This window comes from Nestor notabilis, unplaced genomic scaffold (genome assembly GCF_000696875.1).
Source record: "Nestor notabilis isolate BGI_N333 unplaced genomic scaffold, ASM69687v1 scaffold13143, whole genome shotgun sequence".
NCBI classification, from domain to species: domain Eukaryota; kingdom Metazoa; phylum Chordata; class Aves; order Psittaciformes; family Psittacidae; genus Nestor; species Nestor notabilis.
In genome coordinates, this window is record NW_009923379.1 from 25273 (window position 1) to 45366 (window position 20094).

Consider the following 20094-nt stretch of genomic DNA (forward strand, 5'->3'; position numbering starts at 1 on the left):
TAAATAGTGGTAAAAAAGTCCTGGTAGCTAGTGACAGAGCAGGAAATTGCTCAAAGCATGGAGCCTGCTTCGCATACAAACAAGAAGACTGTTCAGCTGTTCTCACTGAGCAGGTCTGCAGTCCCACTGACCCTTCCCAGTCTTTCTCCTTGTCACGTACACACGGAGTGCAGCCTGCTGCCATGACAGTTAACTTTCCTTTGTATTCCAGAGCAAGAAGATACCAAGATCATTGCTATTCAATTTTATTGAGCTGACATCTTCTGAAGAGCGTGTCTAGATTATTCTGGCACTGCAGCATTAATATCAGGTGTTCTGTTTCAAGGCATTTTAAAATATGTCATGGTTCATACTTCAGCACTTGTCAGTAAAGTAGACCTTTGCAAGTTATCTTGATTTAAAAGACCAAGATGAGGAGCCTCTGTGTTTTTTACCATACTGAACTGGTGAACTGCATTGGTGAACTCGAGCTATGCGCATAGTAACACAGCAGACTTTTGGTTCGTTATGGCTCTTAATACTTCCTGCTTTCCTTTTGAAGTGATTTACCTCCTGCTCCACATCCTCTGTACACACTGACAGGGGTATTTTATGATCAGTATTTTGCTTCCTCCATATAACACACAACAGGACAAAAGGACCTCAATTAAGAACAGTGAACTCTGAGTGTCTTACGCAATGGCCTGTAGTTTATCTGGTCTGTGCTGATCTTTGTTACAAGTTCAACACTTACTCTATGAGTGATCTTTTATCTTCTTGTTAAAAAGCAGATGGATTTGACACTGTTTCTTCGCTTTTCAGCTACTGTGCAAGAAAACAGGTCAGTTAATTAGAATCCATCTGTGTGTACATTCTGACAAGCTAACTTCTCATTACTGCTCCAAGACTCTCACTAGCTTCTGAGTTGAAACTTTTTATTTAGGAACCAGAACCTGTAATAATTTCTTGTTGGGCAGAAGCTATTTGTACTTTAGAGTGTTTGCTTTGAAATCTCTTTGGAGAAAGGCTTTTGAGAATGGAAGGTAGACATACCCAGTCAGAACTTGTTTCTGCATTGCCACTAGTGCTCTGCAGGGACTGCACTGTCTTCTCTGTCCTGGAGTTAAGAAGAAGGGGAAGAATGAAGTACTGAAAGGTAGATTGTACTGGGAGTGGGTGTGCTGGCGACTGGTTATTGCTGCCTCTGAAGCACTCAACGCTTTTCCCCTTGAAGAACAGTTACATATACATCAATGAGGTTACATATATGTCAAAGAGTTTTGGCTTTAATAGCTTTATTTGTGGAATTACACAGGCTAATGTGAGATCAGACCAGATTGTATTATGCTTAGTGTATGTATCTGGCAACTTGAAGTATGAACTCCATCTTTGCAGAGCTGCTGTTGCTAGGAGGTTAGTTCTGCTTTCTCATTTTGACTTATGGGTATTATTGGTCTGAGAAAGGCAGGCTTTTTTTTGACCCAGTTCCACACCAAAAGCTTAAAAATTCAGTCACTGAATCATGACAGATGAACTAATGCTGTACATCTTTTGTTTCTGGATTTCTCCCCAAGCTTCACATATGGCATATAACCCAGTTAATTTTTCCTTAAATAAAACAGGTAGAGATTGAGAGCCATAGAAGAGTATGTGTCCATCTAGATTAAGGCACCGTGTTGATAGGGTTGTATTTGTTTTCACAAACATTTGACTAGTGTAGCTGTTCACATGGAAGAGCAATTTGCTGCACTATATTTCATTGCTGTTAATGGACATGAGGCACAGCTATAAATACTGCAGAAAATGGGAACAGTTGTGTGAAAAATAGTTTAAACTTTGAAAAATAGGGAGCAGCAATGTTTTGAACTGCTGTTTAATCAATTTCTCTTACCCTTTCCCTTTCTTCTCCTAGGTGCATTTTACCTGGTATTTGAGTACATGGACCATGACTTGATGGGACTGCTGGAATCTGGTTTGGTTCATTTCAATGAAAATCATATTAAATCTTTTATGAGACAGCTGATGGAGGGCTTGGCCTATTGCCATAAGAAGAACTTTTTGCACAGAGATATCAAATGTTCAAATATTCTACTAAATAATAGGTATGGATATTACTTAAAATTTGTAAAATAAAAAATAAATTGTATATTAACAACTTTTAAATCTTTAATCTTCACAGCTCACCTGCTTTGTCATTGACAACAATTTTTCTTTTAGATGGCCTAGTTTCTTTAAAATCAGTTGTGAAATAGTAATCTGGTAACACTGCAGCTCAACACTGGATCCTCTAATTGTTAAACCTTTGTGTGTTAAACGAGCAGGATTAGAACTTCAATCTATGTCAGAGTATGGGGGAAAATTACCTGACTTCAAATATATATTAAACAGAATTTTAGGACTTAAGTGTTATGGGGGAAAATTACCTGACTTCAAATATATTAAAACAGAATTTTAGGACTTAAGTGTTTGACATGTTTTCTTTTTACCATCTCATTTTAAGATGAAGTGTGGCTAGGCTGGTTCTTCATGACACGATTCTGAGGTCCTTGTCTTCATCAGTCAGGATAATGCTTTTAAAGAATATTCATCAGGTGTGTTCAAACATGCTTTGGCTTGCAGTTACAGCCATAATCAGAGAGATTAATTGGTTTCTTCTTTAACCACTTGTAGATCCAAGGCTTATTAGTGAACATGCTTTTGTTCAGTGTGCAACAAAAAGAATATTCATCAGGTGTGTTCAGACATGCTTTGGCTTGCAGTTACAGCTGTAATCAGAGAGATTAATTGGTTTCTTACTACTTTAACCACTTGTAGATCCAAGGCTCGTTAGTGAACATGCTTTTGTTCAGTGTGCAACACCAACATATAAAAAGCCTGTGTGAAGATAGTGGAAGACTTCAGTACAGAAACATTGTTCATGAAATCCAGTGGTACTTAAACCAGGGAGCAACTGGAAAAGTGAGGCTTAGAACAGCAAAAAAGAGCGTCCTTACAGAGCAGGTAGTCAGCTTCTGGGATTTGTTGTCAGGGTAGTGTCAGGAGATTAAAAAGGATGGGACGCATTCATGGACAAGATCAGTAACACCTGGTAAAGGGAATAGATAGGAATATGTATTTTAACGTGTTTAACACAGTGATTGTGGGTGGTGTAAGTACAAGGAAAATGAGGCCCAAAGTGAGCAGGTTCACATATTCTCCCTGAAAGTCTGCTGCTGCTGGAAGCAAAATATTGGGCAAAATGGATCAAGGGTATCTTTTGGTAGGGCCCTAGTTTTGTCCCAGCTTTCTCCAAATGAAATATTCCATTTTTTCCTCCTTTTTTTCTTAGAACAAAATATCTACTGACTACTTCAGCTCTGGATCCCCCCACAGTCTTGCCAGGTTATGATACAGACCCTTAAGCAGATGTACACGTGCCTCCACATTGGTCACTATGCCCACACACCTGATCTCGCTTGAGTGATGGTGTCTCCATGCACCTTTGGGAACTCAGAAGCTGATGTGTAAACTGACAGGGAAGAAGAGTGTCTTACTGTAGAGGTGCAGTTTTCTGTTGTACTGTGCTCTCTCCAATCCAGGATACAGAGTTTTTTTCCCCTAGAATGTTTTTCGAGCATCCTTAGATGTTTCCACTGGAAGAAGAAAAAGTTGATAGTTGATCAGAATAATTTTAAGCCAGTATTTCTAAAAGTCTCACTACCGGTTACAGCCTGAAGCCAAACACATGGATTATGTATCTTTTAGATATGCAACTTAAATGTCTTTGCTCAAAAATTCACTGATCTTCCACACATGTGCTGTCTAAAGAACAAGCATGTGAATTTGAGAACATTCCTTTATGGGGATTCTTCAAGTGTTACAACAATTCTAAGCACACATCTGAGGGGAAAAAATGGAATGGAAACTCTATATTTTATTATATTTTATTAATAGAACCTCTTACATCAGGAAGTCTTGCCCTAATTTGATGAAATGAAATCTATTTGAAAGTGAGGTTTGCATGTATTTAAAAGTGATGGGAATTTTAAAAGCTCCTAAGTACAGAAAACCAATCCCTCCCCCTGTAACATTTTAACATTCATTTCATGTATTAGAGAAGCTTTCTTATAGCTTTTGTTTAAATCATGGGAAAAAAGGGAATGGAACCTCTATATTTTATTATATTTTATTTATGGAACCTTTATATTTTATTATCACAAAATGGTCATTCTTACATCAGGAAGTCTTGCCCTAACTTGATGAAATGAAATCTATTTGAAAGTGAGGTTTGCATGCATTTAAAAGTGATGGGAATTTTAAAAGCTCCTAAGTACAGAAAACCAAGCCCTCCCCCTGTAGCATTTTAACATTCATTTCATGTGTTAGAGAAGCTTTTGCATAGCTTTTGTTTAAATCATCTAGACTTCAGAGGTGGGGGGGACTACAGGTCATGGAGCAGTGCCTTATACCTGTGGAAACTGCCAGGCAAGAGCTCTGGATCTTCTACTCGCCTTCTTATATATGGGAAAACTCAAGAAGGGGTTAGAGGTCGTGTCATCCAGCAAGTTGGCTGCTGGTAAAAATAGAAGCCCTTATCTGGTCTTTCACCCTCATTTAAAGGCTGTATTTAAACTTCACAAGAGCAGAACAGGACTTTGACAGCTTCCTAGAAGGAACCATGACTGCTGATAGTTGGTTGTTGTACAAATGCTAGCAGTAAGGGATGAGAAAATAGCAGTTTCCTTCCTCACTTTTTTTCCTGCACAGTTACTGATTTGAATACTTAACAGTATACACCTATATTTTGTCTAAGATCCAGTGATACAAATGCCATTTGGTGAGCATACCTTATCTTGCTTACTTGTCTTTGCTATTCAGTAGGTTGCTGTATTTGTTTACTCAAGAGATGAACAGATTGTAAGCATTGCCTCCTCATTAATGTGGTTTGGTGGAGATCAGTTGCAGCTGTCTCGCTCTCAAACTTCACCTGGTTTTTGGAGGGGAAATCTGTAACAGGATTAACCACTAAATAATTCTTTGCTTTTTCCACCAGAGGGCAGATAAAGCTTGCAGATTTTGGGCTTGCTCGACTGTACAACTCTGAAGAAAGGTAAGACACAATTATACCATGAAAAAGTAGTCAGAAGTTTAATGGTTTTTGCATAACTCTTACGTATTATAAGGGCCAGAAAAAAAGACTTCTGTTTAGAGCGCATATCATACTGTAACAGAAGTAATTGCTTACTAAATGTTGTCTTATTACTGCATAAAACCACAGAATGCTCTTTGTGCAAGTGTATTGCTTTTCGAAGTGTTCTAGATAAATAACTGTAGAGATTGGCCTTATATTAAATTGAAATGAAGAGTTGCAGTCTGAAGTAGGTTGCATCGATATGTAAGTTTTTACTATTAGTTTCTGGTCCTGTAAACCTAAAGCATACCTAGGAAAAGTTGATTTAGGGAAAGCAAAATTCTTTTGCTGACACAAATTAGTATACCGTGTCTTTTCCGTAAGCATTACTTTTGTGTAGGATTTAACCTTGCATTTGAAGAGGTTCATTGTATTCTTTAGGCAGCCAGTGCTGTTGAATCTGCTGGAAACAGAAACACAAATTGAAATAAAAGTTATTCTGAAACTTCATGTGACTTGTGCTTCTGTTGTTCTTGGCTTCGTTATGCTCGTACTCCAGGAAACAGGTGCACAGATTTTGTGATTAAGAACTTCAATATTCATATTGTAACATCATGTGTTTGTCATGTGGAACTGGATTTAAAAAATTCAGGCTGAATGTGCATTACACTAGTGGTGTACATCAGGTGGCTGGATACAGAGATCAGCTTCCTGAGCTTACTCTGATTTCTGCACGCCTTGTTTGGGAAGTAATATCCGTAATGTTAGCTTTATGAGTTTATGGTGTTCTTGCAGAGCTCTGAGCTTGTTGTTGAACCTGATAGCATTAGATTGATTGTCTTCTGAGCTCTTATTTCCAGAACATATGCTGAAGTACAGTTACAAAAACTGTTCAATGTTGTAACAGGGTAAGATAATCTTAAGCAGCTGCTGGGTAATTAATTTGTTTTGGCTGTACTTACAATAAAAGGGATTGATGCCATCCTACCTTCTTATGTTAACATGCACCAAACTGACCTTTTTTCTTTTTTTTTTCTGTGGTTTACCATGATGGTTTGTTTGTTGTTTTGTTTTGGGGTTTTTTTTAATGTGTGCTTTTAAATTTAGTTTAAATTTGCTTGTAAAACTAACTGTGCATTAAGAATTGAATGATTGAGATTTCACTGTCTTTATGGTGCAAATAACAGATTTTACTATATATCAAATAGCAACATTATAAATGAAACCAAGATTAAAATGTAATTATGCTAGCTAATCGTTGAACTTGGGAGGATAATTAGAATCCCATTAGTAAATTTTTGACTATTCTTTGTCATTCATTTTCCTTCCAAGTAGCTTCTGACCTGCAGTAAGACATAATTAATGTATACCAAGAAGTGTGTAATAGCTGCGGCTTTAAATTCATGTATTTTACATTTGGTTTACTGCTGTTTAGAATTATATACTTCTCAAAAGGGTACAGAATTTAGTAGGAGCATAATGGGGAGGAAATAAAAGAATTTATTTTAAGTAAATTCCCATCGGTTGCTGTAGTTGTGCTCCTTTAAATGTTACTGTGGTGGATTTAATATGTTTGGAGTAGGACATACGACAGATTGTGTAAGAAAACATCTGTTCAAATAAAAAGCACCATATACTAATATGAGTGGTATATCTGTAGAGAAAGTCCATACCTTACAAACATTTCATAGAGGAATGCTTGCTTCAGAGATAAATGTGATAAATTACAGGATTGTTTCCAAAAACATACTACATCTTAAAAATGAATTGGGGACTGTCTTAGTGGAAAAGAGACTCAGGTGGTTTTGCAGAGCTGATACCTGTTCCACTGAGAGTGCTATAAGACCTTGTTAGACTTTATGCTATGGTTGTTCAAACTCCGTACTGAATGTTACTCTGCTTTCTATTTGGAGTTACCTAGTGTTTGTAAGGGTGAATTATTAAAACTGAAAGTATGTAGGATCACTTTTAAGACACTGCTGTTGAAACAAAACCAAAACTTAACATCTGTTTTCTGCCTTCCTTTCTGAACTGTTGATGCTGTATCTCAGCCTGTCCACAAACAATGTGTGCCTAAGATAGTGGAAATCCTTGCTTTAGTGTGAAAATGAAAAGGATTATTCTCAGTGACTGAAACTTCTGGTTAGAGATGTAGAGAATTAAAGATGATGTAAAATACAGGAAGATACTGGAAGCATTCCAGGCTTTGGAATCAAAATTGTTAAAGGATGTAGTTCAAGAAGGCAGCTTTGCCTCTTTTGCTTCTACTTACAGAGGAACAAGTGAAGTGACTTCTTTCCTCTTTTCAGAATGCTTGTCCTATATTATGTATGCTGATAATCAGTAATTGCCCAGAAATTAATGGTTTTATCCAAGCAGGTCCTCCTCCTGAAATGATGGCAATGTAATAAATATAAAGTATTGCTGTCTGAATAATAATTGAGATACAGAATTCACATAGCATCGAGAGGGCTATGTGATAATTATTTTTATCTTCAGCCTGTCCTTTTATAGCTGTGGTCAGACATTGCTGTTTGCTTCTGCACAGTTGCAGCTTTGCAGGACTACAGTTACGAAAAGGGGAGTGGAAAATTGTACTGTTCTTAAACAGCATTACAGAAGTCCTCAAAGCATCACTTTTTCACAAACGAGATCGTAGTAAAATGATAGTCCTCTCTTTTTTTCCTCCCCCCAACAGCCGACCATATACCAACAAAGTTATTACGTTATGGTATCGGCCTCCTGAACTTCTGCTGGGAGAAGAAAGATACACACCAGCTATCGATGTCTGGAGCTGTGGGTAAGAGTTTGGTACAGAAGTGTAGCAAGCATAAAACCAAGCCAAAAACAAATCTTCAATGTTTCTATCACTTTATACTGAAAGCCATAATGATGGAGTTGTGCAAAACTGTTTTACAGCTGCATCCTGGGTGAACTTTTTACAAAAAAGCCAATATTTCAAGCAAATCAAGAACTTGCTCAACTGGAACTTATAAGGTAACTTGCAACCATTACTACATAGTAGGAGCCTCATAAACTGTTGGGTTTCTTCTCTTAGTGTTAAAATCAGAGATAATGCACTGCAAACATTTACAAGTACTCAGTTATCAGTCTGACTGACTTCTAGAGGTTTTGAGTGGCATATAAAGCAAGAGACTACAGCTCAGACCTGGAGAAGCAGATTTTCTGAGTAGTCCGTGGTCCTAGCAGTGTACAATGGAATAGTAATAGGTTTTTTTTCTTGTAGAGCAGCTGGAGTTGCCTATTACTGAAGTTGTAAATACAGTGTAGTCAAAATGCCCATCAGTTTGAACATGGTAATACAACTTCCTTGCAGCAAATCAAAACAGAAACATGGATCGTAATAAGTGGGATTGGAGAGGAGTAGGTACTTGGTGTGCTATTGGCCTTGAGTTCTTGTCCAAACCTTCCACATACACACCTGGGCTTTATTACTTTTGTGGGAATATTTCTGTTCCCTTGCAAACTGCCAGACACTTTATGGAGGTAAAATTTCTGTTTCTTTCCTTAATCTGAAGAAATCATACAATGATACATATATTAACTCAATAGAACCAGAACATCTTTTTGGTTTTTTAACCCTTTATTCAGCAAGTAAAAATTACTCTTGATTCTGATGTCACAATTGACCTCATAAGAACAAGAGGAAAAGAGGGTCAGTCCTACAGAACTATCCTTGCAGAACCTGAATAGTAAATGGTCAACATTATTTTTTAAATTAAATTAATAACAAACTTTATATACTGAGATGTTTTTCAAAGCAGATTAAACAGTAGCATGTTGCTGTGTAATGTGTTGTTTGCTGGCCTGGGAAAATGTAGGTTTTAGGAGGTTTTTAGTGGTTATTCTCAGTGTAAGGAGAACCAAACTCCTGAGTTGGGAAATTGTTGCTTTTGAGCACTAGATGGCATTGAAGCACATCACAGTAGAGTCATTTGAAGCTTTTTCTCTTTGTGTTTGTACCTCTTGTACAGCAAACCTAAAACTTTCTGATTTCCTTCTCCTGCTGGAAGCTCCTGTTTGTAGTTCATTTTTCCTCTTCACTGATGCTATGCATTTTTGGCTGTTTGATGTATCGATTTTATCAACTTCTTACCATCATCAGGTTACGGTCAATGATTCTACATTTATCCTGTGTATCTTTAATGTGCAGTGATAGACCTGAAGTAAATTCTAATAGGAAAAGACACATTTATTATTTTTCTTGTCCTTCCTGAAAGCTGCATATCTCAACCAGTATAAGTCAGATTGGTTTGCATAGCATTTGGGGCATAACTAAGAGGTCACTGGGTCTCTTACAATAACTGTTTAATAAATAGGGGGGTGAACTAGGGAAAAGTATTTGCAAAACATATTTGCAAATTGTCCTTTTATGAATGTATGCATCAGAGTTTGAAACCTTGCACACAGAGTAAAATGCCTCTTTAGTTCTGCTCAGAAGTTGGTCAACCTGTGCTTAGCCATCTTCAGTTGGACAAAATGTGGGAATGGAGGGGATGGATAAGACTTAGCAATTCCATTTGTGGAGACAGATGAGGCTTGAGACAAAAGTGAAGTAAAAAATACACAGGTTTGCTAGTGGTTGGATCTTGTTTCTGCCCTTAGGCCCTACTGAGATTTCTCCCCCTCATGTCTTCATTCTCTGAAGAGTGCTTTTTCAAACATTTGGTGTATTTTTCTTCACTGGCATTGGGAGTTAGGAACATAAAAGAACCTGAACATTGAAATATATTTCTATATTCACTGTACATGCAAGAATAAAATGACATCTGTGCTCGCATGTGGTTTTGGATCTCATACCCTTTCTCCCCCCTTCTTTTTTGTACAGCCGAATTTGCGGGAGTCCTTGTCCAGCAGTGTGGCCTGATGTTATAAAATTAGCTTATTTCAACACAATGAAACCAAAGAAGCAGTATCGCCGAAAGCTGAGAGAAGAGTTTGCTTTGTAAGGATGAAGAATTAAGTTTAGTCAACTGTAATAGCATTAAGTTCTCCTGGAGACTTTATGAAGTTTCACTATTTTCTGGAGAATGAACATAGATTAAGTGTCAAGAAAAATGATTTTAAGTTCTTATCCTTCCCATGATACCCACAGAGCTTGTATTAACCCTTATTTAATAGGAGCTTCAAGAAGAGGGAAGAAAGCCCTAAAATTTCAACCACCTGTCAGCTTTTTCCTAAGGAAACGTTTGTTTTCCATGATTGGTACACCTGCTTGTTGTCCCAGTCCAAAAACCAGCTCAGAGTACTTAATTGTACTTTATTAGGACAACTGGCTAGAGCTAAATATGTAGTCTGGTTAACATTAAAATCTTTTGGGTCATAAATTCATTCAGCACCGAGGAGTTATCTGAATATCCTGTATTCTAAAGTACTACCACTGGACTACTTTTGTGCAAGTATCACACATGAAAGTTATGGAAAACAGCTGTAAGCTTATTTTAAAGGGTTGTTTCCCTCCTTCAGTTACTGTGGGTTTCGGGAGAAATATATCATCCCGTTTCTGCTAATGAGACTTGTATCTTTGAAGCAATAGAATTGCTGTCCATGGACCAGTCAAAACTGCAACTCTCTGGGTGCTAAATTCCAAAGTGTAAAGTAACAATATAGTCTTGGCTTAGAAAAGTGGGGGTATTTTTTGTAAGGACAATGTTTCAAGCAATTAAATAACACAGATCAAAGAACGCTTTGGTTGTATGTTTTCACAGGTAATAAAAGGCGAAGTTTTTCTCTGCCTCTTACTACCAAGCTCAAGTTATGATTGGGTTCTGCTAGGATATGAGTTAACTGAAGACTTAATGATCAGTTATTTCGGAAGAGTTACTTTGCACAGAGTGATTCAAAATAAAAATACACTGCTTTTCTCCATTTTGCTCTTTTGTAGCATCCCACCAGCTGCATTAGATTTATTCGATTATATGCTTGCCCTGGATCCCAGCAAGCGCTGCACAGCTGAACAAGCTCTTCAGTGCGAGTTTCTGCGAGATGTGGAACCATCTAAAATGCCTCCTCCAGAGTAAGTGATTTCCTTTGGTAATGGCCCTTACCTCTACAAACTGTGAACATGCACTGATTTCATTGAGATCATTGTGTTTGGTTAAAGTAGGAGGTGGCAGAACAAAAGTGTTGATAGATAGGTGATTCTGCACTAAAATGTTTGCATAGCTGAAGTAACTTTACACCATGATAGCAGTGGCTGTGAGGATCTGAGAACTGTTTCATCTGTTATTCCTGGAACTAGTTACTGAGTACCTTTAAAGAATACTCTTACATGAATGTTTCTAATGTTGAAAAAACATTTCTCTGGTATCTCTGTTTATCGGTGTCTGCTTTTTCCAAGGGCTTTGTGGTCCTCCATGAATCTGAATTGCCTTCTTTGATGGTAGAATCACACTGGGTATAGAATTCTGCAAAGGTACCTGAGAGTTAAACTGAAATACCGTAAATAGTTTCCTGTGCCAGATAAGATTCTTAGTTTTACAGGCAAGAGAGGTGAACTACTTTGTGCAGGGTTTTTTCCTGATGATTTCTCTGAGAGGAAATGTATTGCAATTTCCAGTAGGGTTTTTGCAGTGACTTAATTGCCATTTTAATCACTACAAATCATATTGGAACAGGCGCCAAGAAGAACAATGAAGAAGTGTTACAGGATCTGCAGATAACATTCTTCCCTTGAGATAGCTGTCAGAACAGAGAACATTTAGTATTGGTTGAGTAAATTGTACCTTCAAGGCAGGCTGTACTGACTTCTTTTCAATTAGCTACCAACTGGGAAAAATGCTTGAGTTTTATCTAAGAATGTTATTAAAAATCTTCTGAGACTTACCTATTACATACACATGGTTGTTACTAATGCTCCTGGTACATGAAGCTGAGAGGTTTCATTGTCTGAATGTGATTATATATATATATTGCTGTTTGAGTATCAGTAATCAGCAACCTTAGGCTTTTCACTAAAATCTCAGAACCACCTGTATAGCATGTTGCTTATGTGCTTTTACAAGTAAGCGAATGGGAAGAAATTAGGGTTGTTTTCATGAGCTTGGTAGTGAGTGCATCCATTATAGAAGGTGATACATGGAAATTCGAATCAAAATAGTCATTGGTGTCCTTTTAAAGATGAAGAGGAACCACACTCACTTCTGAACAGAGCATGCACAGGAAAGTGTGAACTGTTCTCCTGAAAAACTCAAGTTCTGCTTTGGGAAGAAGCAGCTGTTCATTCAAAGAAAGTGACAGGGCTGACTGCTTGCTTCCAGTTGGTTTTGACTATGAATTTGGCAGGTCTTTGATCTGGTATGCAGAGGGAAACAATAAAGGAAGCAGTTGTCATAATTGCCTTTCCTTGAGGCATCTGTCCCCTAATTTGTCATCTGTCACCTGATTTTTCCCAGGTGAGGGAACTGATCAGATAGGTACTGATATGTAATAGGAAAACAGAAGGCACTATTTTTACTGCCTGGCTCGCTGTTTCCATTATCTATGGGATGGGTCTCTGTGTTCCTTAGGAAATCTTGAGATGCCTGCAGGGAACAATAAGGGAACGACAGAACTGGTGACAGATGAATTCCTTAGGAGACTTTTGTCTCTGCCTTTACCTGTCTTTTAAAAGGACTGGGATATCCCATGTTACTCCTTGTATCTGAACTCTGATAGTGTTAAATGCTGTTTATTCATGCAGCTTACTCCTGAAGCGTTTTCTCTTTCCCCCCCACTGTCTTGGTTGTCTGTGCTGTACAACTGTAAACTAAATAGCCATGTCTGTTACTGCAGACTAATACTTGAATTTATGAGACACTAGTACTTTTACAAGCAATCAAAAGGAATTGGTTACCCATACCCTGAAAAAAGCATTTTCATATTCATATAATAATTCTGTTATCTGTTACTCTGCAAATTCTGTTTTGTAGCAAGTGTGCAGTATTGATGTTTGAAGTCTTGAATTAGACAAATAATTAGGCTTTTCATAAGTGTGAATGCAAGGAAATGACATTGATTTGAATTTTAAGATACATGTTTCCCTTTTCTGCCAGAGGTATCTGTGCTTCTGAAATAGGCAAAGAGTGAAGAAATTTCAGCCAGAAAAAGCAGATCTGAGATTTTGGTGGCTTTGAGTGTTTTCTCATGTTTCTGAATTCTGGTAGATCAAGCTTTCAAAAATTAGTTTATGTATAACTTGAGTATTTATTTTACCAACATAGTTAAAAAAATCTGTGATAAAACTGATTATTTCTAATCATTCTTTCAGCCTTCCTTTGTGGCAAGATTGCCATGAGCTGTGGAGTAAGAAACGCAGAAGACAGAAGCAGATGGGCATGACTGATGACTCAACAGCAGCTAAAGTCCCTAGGAAGGATCTGTCTCTCGGCATGGATGAGAGCAGAACCAACACCCCACAAGGCATGCAAACTTCTTCCCAACTCAAAACTCAGGGCAACTCTAGTGTAGCACTTGGTCAGTAATATTTTCAGTTCTTATAATTACCTTCTACTTGGATTGCACCTCTAGAAGTCTTAGGTGTTATTTTCAGAGTACTGACGTCTCCTGGATTCTTGAGGGAGGAAAAGTATTGTAAGTTAAATCTTTGTTACAAAAGATTGACCTTTGCTTTTGGAAACTAGATGTTCCTTTTAAGTTATTTTTTCAATCTGGTCAGAGCAACTACTTTGCTCTATATTTTGAGAGAATTTTATCTCTTGCTCATCTGTAATTCTTCTGTAATCCCACAAGCCAGCTGCTGCTCTAAGTTGCTTGCAGTCTTCATAGATCAGAGGAGCTTTATTTGGTATTGATAAACTGATCAGAAGGCAGATTTTGGAGCAATCATCATTTCAAATGAAATAGCTGCCTTTTGCATGTTACGTTATTCTTCACTTTCCAAGTTGGGGCTGAACCAAGTTGTAAAGAAATAAACACCAACCTCCAGCCCAAAACCTGGTGTAACAAGAAGTAGCTACCTATGTAATTGCACAACCATTAATTCTAAAACTTAACCAAAGAGTCTTGCTTGAGACCAGTTTTATGAATATAATATGAAAAGTAATGGAAAAGTATGTGGACACCATTTGAGATTCTTAGTAGTTCGGTGATAGTTCCCACATAATATGTAGAAATATACAGAGTAACAATACCAAATTGAATACCTTATAAGTTTAATTTAGACCATTTTTGATTGTGCAAAGTGACCATAAACCCCATGGTGCTGATACAAGAGTTCAGCTGAAAAAACCCAATAAATGCATTCACAGAGCTGAACGTTCTTTGACGCTAACCGTCTTGAATCAACTTTTCATTTAACAATAGAGCAGAGCTCTAAATACTCTGTGCAGAGATATATAGAAAATAATACCTTCTGATCATATTTTACTGCAATTTATTGCCTCTTGCTCCTGTTCATCCTGTTTCTCACCATAAGCCAGCTGTGAGCTTCTGCCACTCCGTATGTTTAGCCTAAAGTTTTGGCAGCATTTTCAAGCATGACTTTCTGTAGCCCTTAATATTTCCTGCCCCCCCCCCAATGAAATCTGTATAGAAGTTTACAGGATAGTATTTATTTTCTTTGTGCTTTTTATAACAGGTAGCTTGATGAGAGACTACTCTTAATCATTAATATTAGCTATGTAAATAAACTAAACAAATAGAGATGGAATCATTCAGACCTATACTGCTGTTTGCCCATATGTACATAAAGAAATAAATCTAGGTAGAAGACAGTTTCATTCTTAAGGGAGCTTAGACAGTTCAGCATAGAGGTGTTTTCTGTATTAAGCAAAACAGTTGTGGAAGCCATAATTAGATAATATTAGATAATATTATCAATAAGGCACACTAAAAAAGTCCGTGTACAAATGCATGCTTTCAAAACTGTTGCATTTTTCTGAGCACCCCAAGATAAGAGGTTAAAAACCACCTTGAATCAATTGCTAATGTTCTCATTCACAAATGGGTCCCCTGCTTATTGCATCTTAAAATTTAACAGGAGCTATGAGAGCTCAATAATTCTGTTCTGATAGAAACTGCCAGATCTCTGAGAACACAAGTTTGCTCTTGGAATGGGCTTGAAAATAACCAGAGTATGGTTAGAATAGGTATATATATGTAGGTTAGTTTCCCTGTGTGGCATTTTTCTGCTGAATTTTCACTGAGATCCAGAGAAAAGTCCGAGTGTTGAGCAAAGTGTCCTCAGATGTTACAAAATCAACCATTAATCCTGACATCTGAGTGAGAGCCAGAAGTCTCTCAAGGCCTTAGAAATTTTCTCTGTATTGCCAAAAAGATGATTTTATATATATAAATGTATAAAATAATTGAAGTCCCTGGACTCTACCTGAATACAGTTCCAAGTTCTTGTATCTTGGTGCACATCCATAAGTAGGGTAGTGGGTTTTCGGTTTTGCAGCATTTTCCAGTTGTCCTGCTTGTAGTCTTGGAAGGCAAATACTTAACATTTTTGTGTGTGTGACTGTTCATGCAGGAATGGCTTTGACTCTGCTATGAATTAATATATTGGTGAATTAGCAGAATCAGGGATAGAAGAGGACAGAATGTGTCCATATTAATCTAGGTTAAAAAAAATCAGGGCTTTGCCAGCACAGTCACACTCATTTTTTAACTACTTTCATCTACTAGTCATCTCCTCATTGAGCATGTTGAAATCCATGCTGCTTCACTTCTTTCCAAATAAACTGCCACAATGGATGCTAGAAACTAAGAAACTACTTTGATATTCTGACTTCCTTATTCATATTCCTCTCCATCATCATACTCTCCTTTTACTTGTGGCAAACTCCATTTCACTGAAGGAATTGTATGCCATCACAAAACTGCATTTCCCTGCTATTGATCGATGACTTGTCCTTCAAACTCAGCACTTGCTTTTGCATTTATACTTGCTAGCTTCTGCATCACCTAGAGCCTGGTCACTTGAGCAGGTGTTAGAATCCAGATGCTAAATTAGAACAGGCCAGAATATGACTGGAAATGCGTTTTGCAGATGGCCACTTTTTAACAGAGGGATGTGATATGTCGAAGATAGGAGATTTTGCAGGAATTGGAAATCTTATAGCTGCCTAAAGCAGGTGGCCCTAAGCCCCAGCTTAGTTGTGTTACAGAAAATTGAGCTCCAGCTTGATGTTTCTCATCTGTCCAAGTGTGTGTGCATACCCCTTGGAAGTCACTTTCTTTATACTGGATCTTCCTATTCCATGTCCTATAGATACTCCCCCAAAGGCAGTTAATACGTAAAAGCATTCCATTTCTATGTTGTCCAAACTCATGCTTTGCCAGTTATGTCAGCCATGCTAGATTAGTCTTACTTTTGAGTTTCTGAAATATGCCAGTTCTAAATAATAAGTAAAACCACCTTTTTTGTCTTTAGCTAAAACAAGCACTGGACAGCAGTTAAACCAGAATGAAGTGGCAATCCTGCTAAACCTGCTACAGTCTAAAACAAGTGTTAGTTTGGCACAGTTTGCCCAAGTGTTGAATATTAAGGTAAACCCAGAGACTCAGCAGCAACTAAATAAAATAAATCTTCCTGCTGGAATTTTGTCAGCAGGTGAAAAACAGTCAGAACAGCAGCAGCCGCCGCCGCCGCCACCACCACCCGAACAGGAGCCTCTCAAACAGCCGACGGTCACTCAGCCTCCTGTACCACCTGCTCAGCTGAACCAGCCTAAAGTTGAGACTGATGCTGCCCAGGCAGCTGTGCAGAGTGCATTTGCTGTTCTGTTGTCTCAGTTAATAAAGGCTCAGCAAACAAAACAAAAAGATTTTGTGTTGGAGGAGAAGGAGAACGGATCAGGAAATGAAATGTCATTACAACTCAGGCAGCCTCCAGAGCCCACCACGCCTGTGTCTGTCAGCCGGGATGACGTGGAATCTCCAGCACCCGGCTACCCACATCTGATCAAGTCATTATATACATCTGCAGGTACTGAAGGTCTTTATTGCTAATGGGCGGATACCTTGAGAAGTGGAAATGTCATGATTTGGGGATAAAGAGTTAACATGTTAACCATACGAGTTTGTGTGAGTATAGGAGAGATGACTCAATTGTTTCTGTCACGCTTTACATCTGGATCATAGAATTTGTGTTTTACTGTAGCAGGTGCCATGCAGACAGAGCAAAAGATGATCCCTGCTCTAAGAGGTACACAAGTGCTGGCAGTATTTCTGATGAAACAGTTACACTGATGGCTGTTCTGGAGGTTTGGGGTTTTATTAGTGGTGTTTGTGGTGGAGAAGACAGTCTTCTCTAGCAATTCATAGATGGAATTTGCTAATTTTGACTATGTTTAGATAAAGCCTATTTTGGGGAGAGACTATTTTAATTTTGTTCTTAATGCTGACAAGAGCAATTTCTTAGTGTCAGATTCTGTAGGAGGTTACTCCTAACTGTCACTCAGACATACATGATTGAAGGTTTCCATTGGGGAATATTAGTGGCTTCCTTAGTTGTCTTGAAGTTTAGAGTTCTCTTGCTGATCTTTTTGGATTGCTATTTCAGTTTTACTATATGGTGGTTTATGTATTGCTCTGTGGTGTTTGGAGCTGTTGAAAGTGCTCTCAAGTGTTTTGGGGGTTCTCTTTTTGAGTTTAAGAGTGGCCTTTTGTCCCTCAAGGCTTCTATCCCTATTTGCAAATCTTTTCTGACCCCTCTTTGAATTTTCTAGTATTTATGCGTTTGTCAAGTTTTGGTTGGGATTCTTTTGAGTGTGGTTTTTTGTTTGGGATTTTTTTTAAGGAGCTTGTACCCCTCTTCAACTACTTGCCTGGTAATCTTAGTTTGAGGAGAAACCTGCATCACCCTCCTGAGGCAAATGAGCTGTTGCCTTCCCCAAAATAATCTGACCAACTACCAATAGATTTAAGTGATAAGTTAATGAGAACTGAAGTAACAAACGTCTGTATTGTTTGAGGAAAGAGTCCTTTTTCTTCCTGGTATTGTTATTGTGTATTTTTATTCCAAAGCTTTTCCTTTTCATCTACTTAGGTCAAGAGGATTTGGTTAGGCAGTCTGAGCTGAGGCTTCTAAACCGAACACCCGAACAAGAGCGCCCGCGGATTCTGCCTCCAGACCAGCGTCCCCCAGAGCCACCAGAGCCTCCGCCTCTCACTGATGAAGACCTTGATTATCGGACAGAGAACCAGCATTTGCCTATAACTAACTCTTCAGGAACAGATCCTCACGCAGGAGTGAAAGCAGCCCTTCTGCAGCTGCTTGCTCAGCATCAAGCTCAGGCGACAACAGAGGAGCCAGTACAAACGAGCGTGGATTATCAGCCTAGAGAACCCTACGTACCAGGCGCAGACTACAAGGATAACTTTGGACCATCTTCCTTCTCATCTGCCCATTATGGCAGTAGTGATGGAATAGGAAGCGGATCATCAGGAGCATTAGAAAGGAGAAGCTTCCTTGGAAACTCGGATATTCAGTCTTTGGATAACTACAGTACTGCTTCATCTCACTCTGGTGCTCCCCCTCCTCCATCGGCCTTTTCGGAATCCTTTCCAGGCTCAGTAACTGGTTATGGAGACATTTACCTCAATGCTGGCCCCATGCTATTTAGTGGAGATAAAGACCATAGGTTTGAATACAGCCACGGCCCAATCCCGGTTCTGGGCAGCAGCAGTGATGCTCCTGTGGGGCCAGAGAGCACGCACCCTTTGCCCACAAAGATGCACAACTATAGCTTCGGAAGTAACTTACAGGAAAATCCTGGTGGCATCGGCCACATGCATGGACAGACTTGGACTTCTCCTGCCCAAGGACCCGGCTATTCCCAAGGATACAGGGGACACATTAGCACATCTGCAGTGAGAGGGCGAGGCAGAGGATTACCATATTGAGTATCTGTTTTTCCTCAGGCACATCATTTTTATCTGGAAAAACTTCCTTGTTTTTTGTTTTTTGGGGTTGTTTCTTTTTTTTTTTTGTTCCCTCGCTGCAGTTTAAAGCAGCAATTCAACAGACTTGAATAATGTTAATTCAACAGCTTTATTTTTATGTGGAAAAGGGTCTTGCATACAGTAGGAAAACTGAAAAATGCTTCAAACTCATGCTGTCTGAAACCTAGATAAACCGATTGTACATGTTCACAAACTCTAGTTCTGGATTTTATTTTGTATTTTGGCAGTTTTAAGTGGATGCTAAATTTAGGGACATCAGCTTTTTATGGCACTCTTTCAGACCTTCTGAACTATGCACATTTGTGCTTTTTTTGTAAGTTTGGACCAACTTTTATGTAAAAAAAGAAAAAAAAGAAATTTTACAACAATCAAAGCAGGGCACTGATTTATTTGGTATTTTTCTTTTTACAGAACTACCTTTAGTCAAAGGTCACTGTCAGTCTTTGCACTGCTTTCAGTGTTATTGTGGAAGGTGTACTTTGTGCTCATTTCAGATAATAAAACACAACCTTTCTCTTGATGCAAATTTTTATAAATATTTGGTCAATGTGGGTTTTTTTTTTTTTTCCTTTCCTTTTTTTTAAGGGGGAAAAAAAAAAAAAAGAATGGCTGTTCTGGTAAAATGTTCTCTCCATCTCCCGGGCTTGTTTATATAAAAACTGTTTTACTTGAATGGTAAGTGCCTTAACATGTAAGCTTAAGGTCTGCAAAAATTTGGAAGTACTTCATAGATCGATACAAAATTAATCCCTAAACCTCAGTAGTTAACATGGAAATTCAGATAATAATAGGCAACTGAAATAGGTCATAACCTTGTGCTGTTTACTTCAGGTGGGCCAGTTATTTAGAGACCTAATCTTACCTTGATGAAGTACCGTTTCCAAATTGAACGTCATGAGAAAACGGTGAAAGTGAGGAGAAGAATGAAGAGTGTAGTTTTTCCTCAGCTCCCTCTTGGAGTTGTAGTAAGTGTTTTAGTTCCTCTGCCAAATAAACTATACTTTATATGTCCTTACCAAGTGATGAAATAAGTTTTGGGGTTTTTTTTTCTCTTAAATGTCAACAGCAGTACT

General features: G+C 38.3%; 1 protein-coding gene across 1 annotated transcript in view; it reads left to right on the forward strand.

Moving 5' to 3' along the window:
- CDK13 (cyclin-dependent kinase 13) overlaps positions 1-18990 on the forward strand; it is a gene marked incomplete at its 5' end in the record, with an annotated part of 34371 nt that extends 15381 nt beyond the window's left edge. Inside the window, 9 exons of the mRNA XM_010012108.1 lie at positions 1892-2081; positions 5012-5068; positions 7788-7889; positions 8009-8086; positions 9939-10055; positions 10995-11126; positions 13359-13564; positions 16488-16969; positions 18083-18990. Coding sequence (XP_010010410.1) covers positions 1892-2081; positions 5012-5068; positions 7788-7889; positions 8009-8086; positions 9939-10055; positions 10995-11126; positions 13359-13564; positions 16488-16969; positions 18083-18961 — 2243 coding nt within the window. The remainder of the gene's footprint in view (positions 1-1891; positions 2082-5011; positions 5069-7787; positions 7890-8008; positions 8087-9938; positions 10056-10994; positions 11127-13358; positions 13565-16487; positions 16970-18082) is intronic.
- Between the last annotated feature and the right edge of the window lie 1104 nt (positions 18991-20094).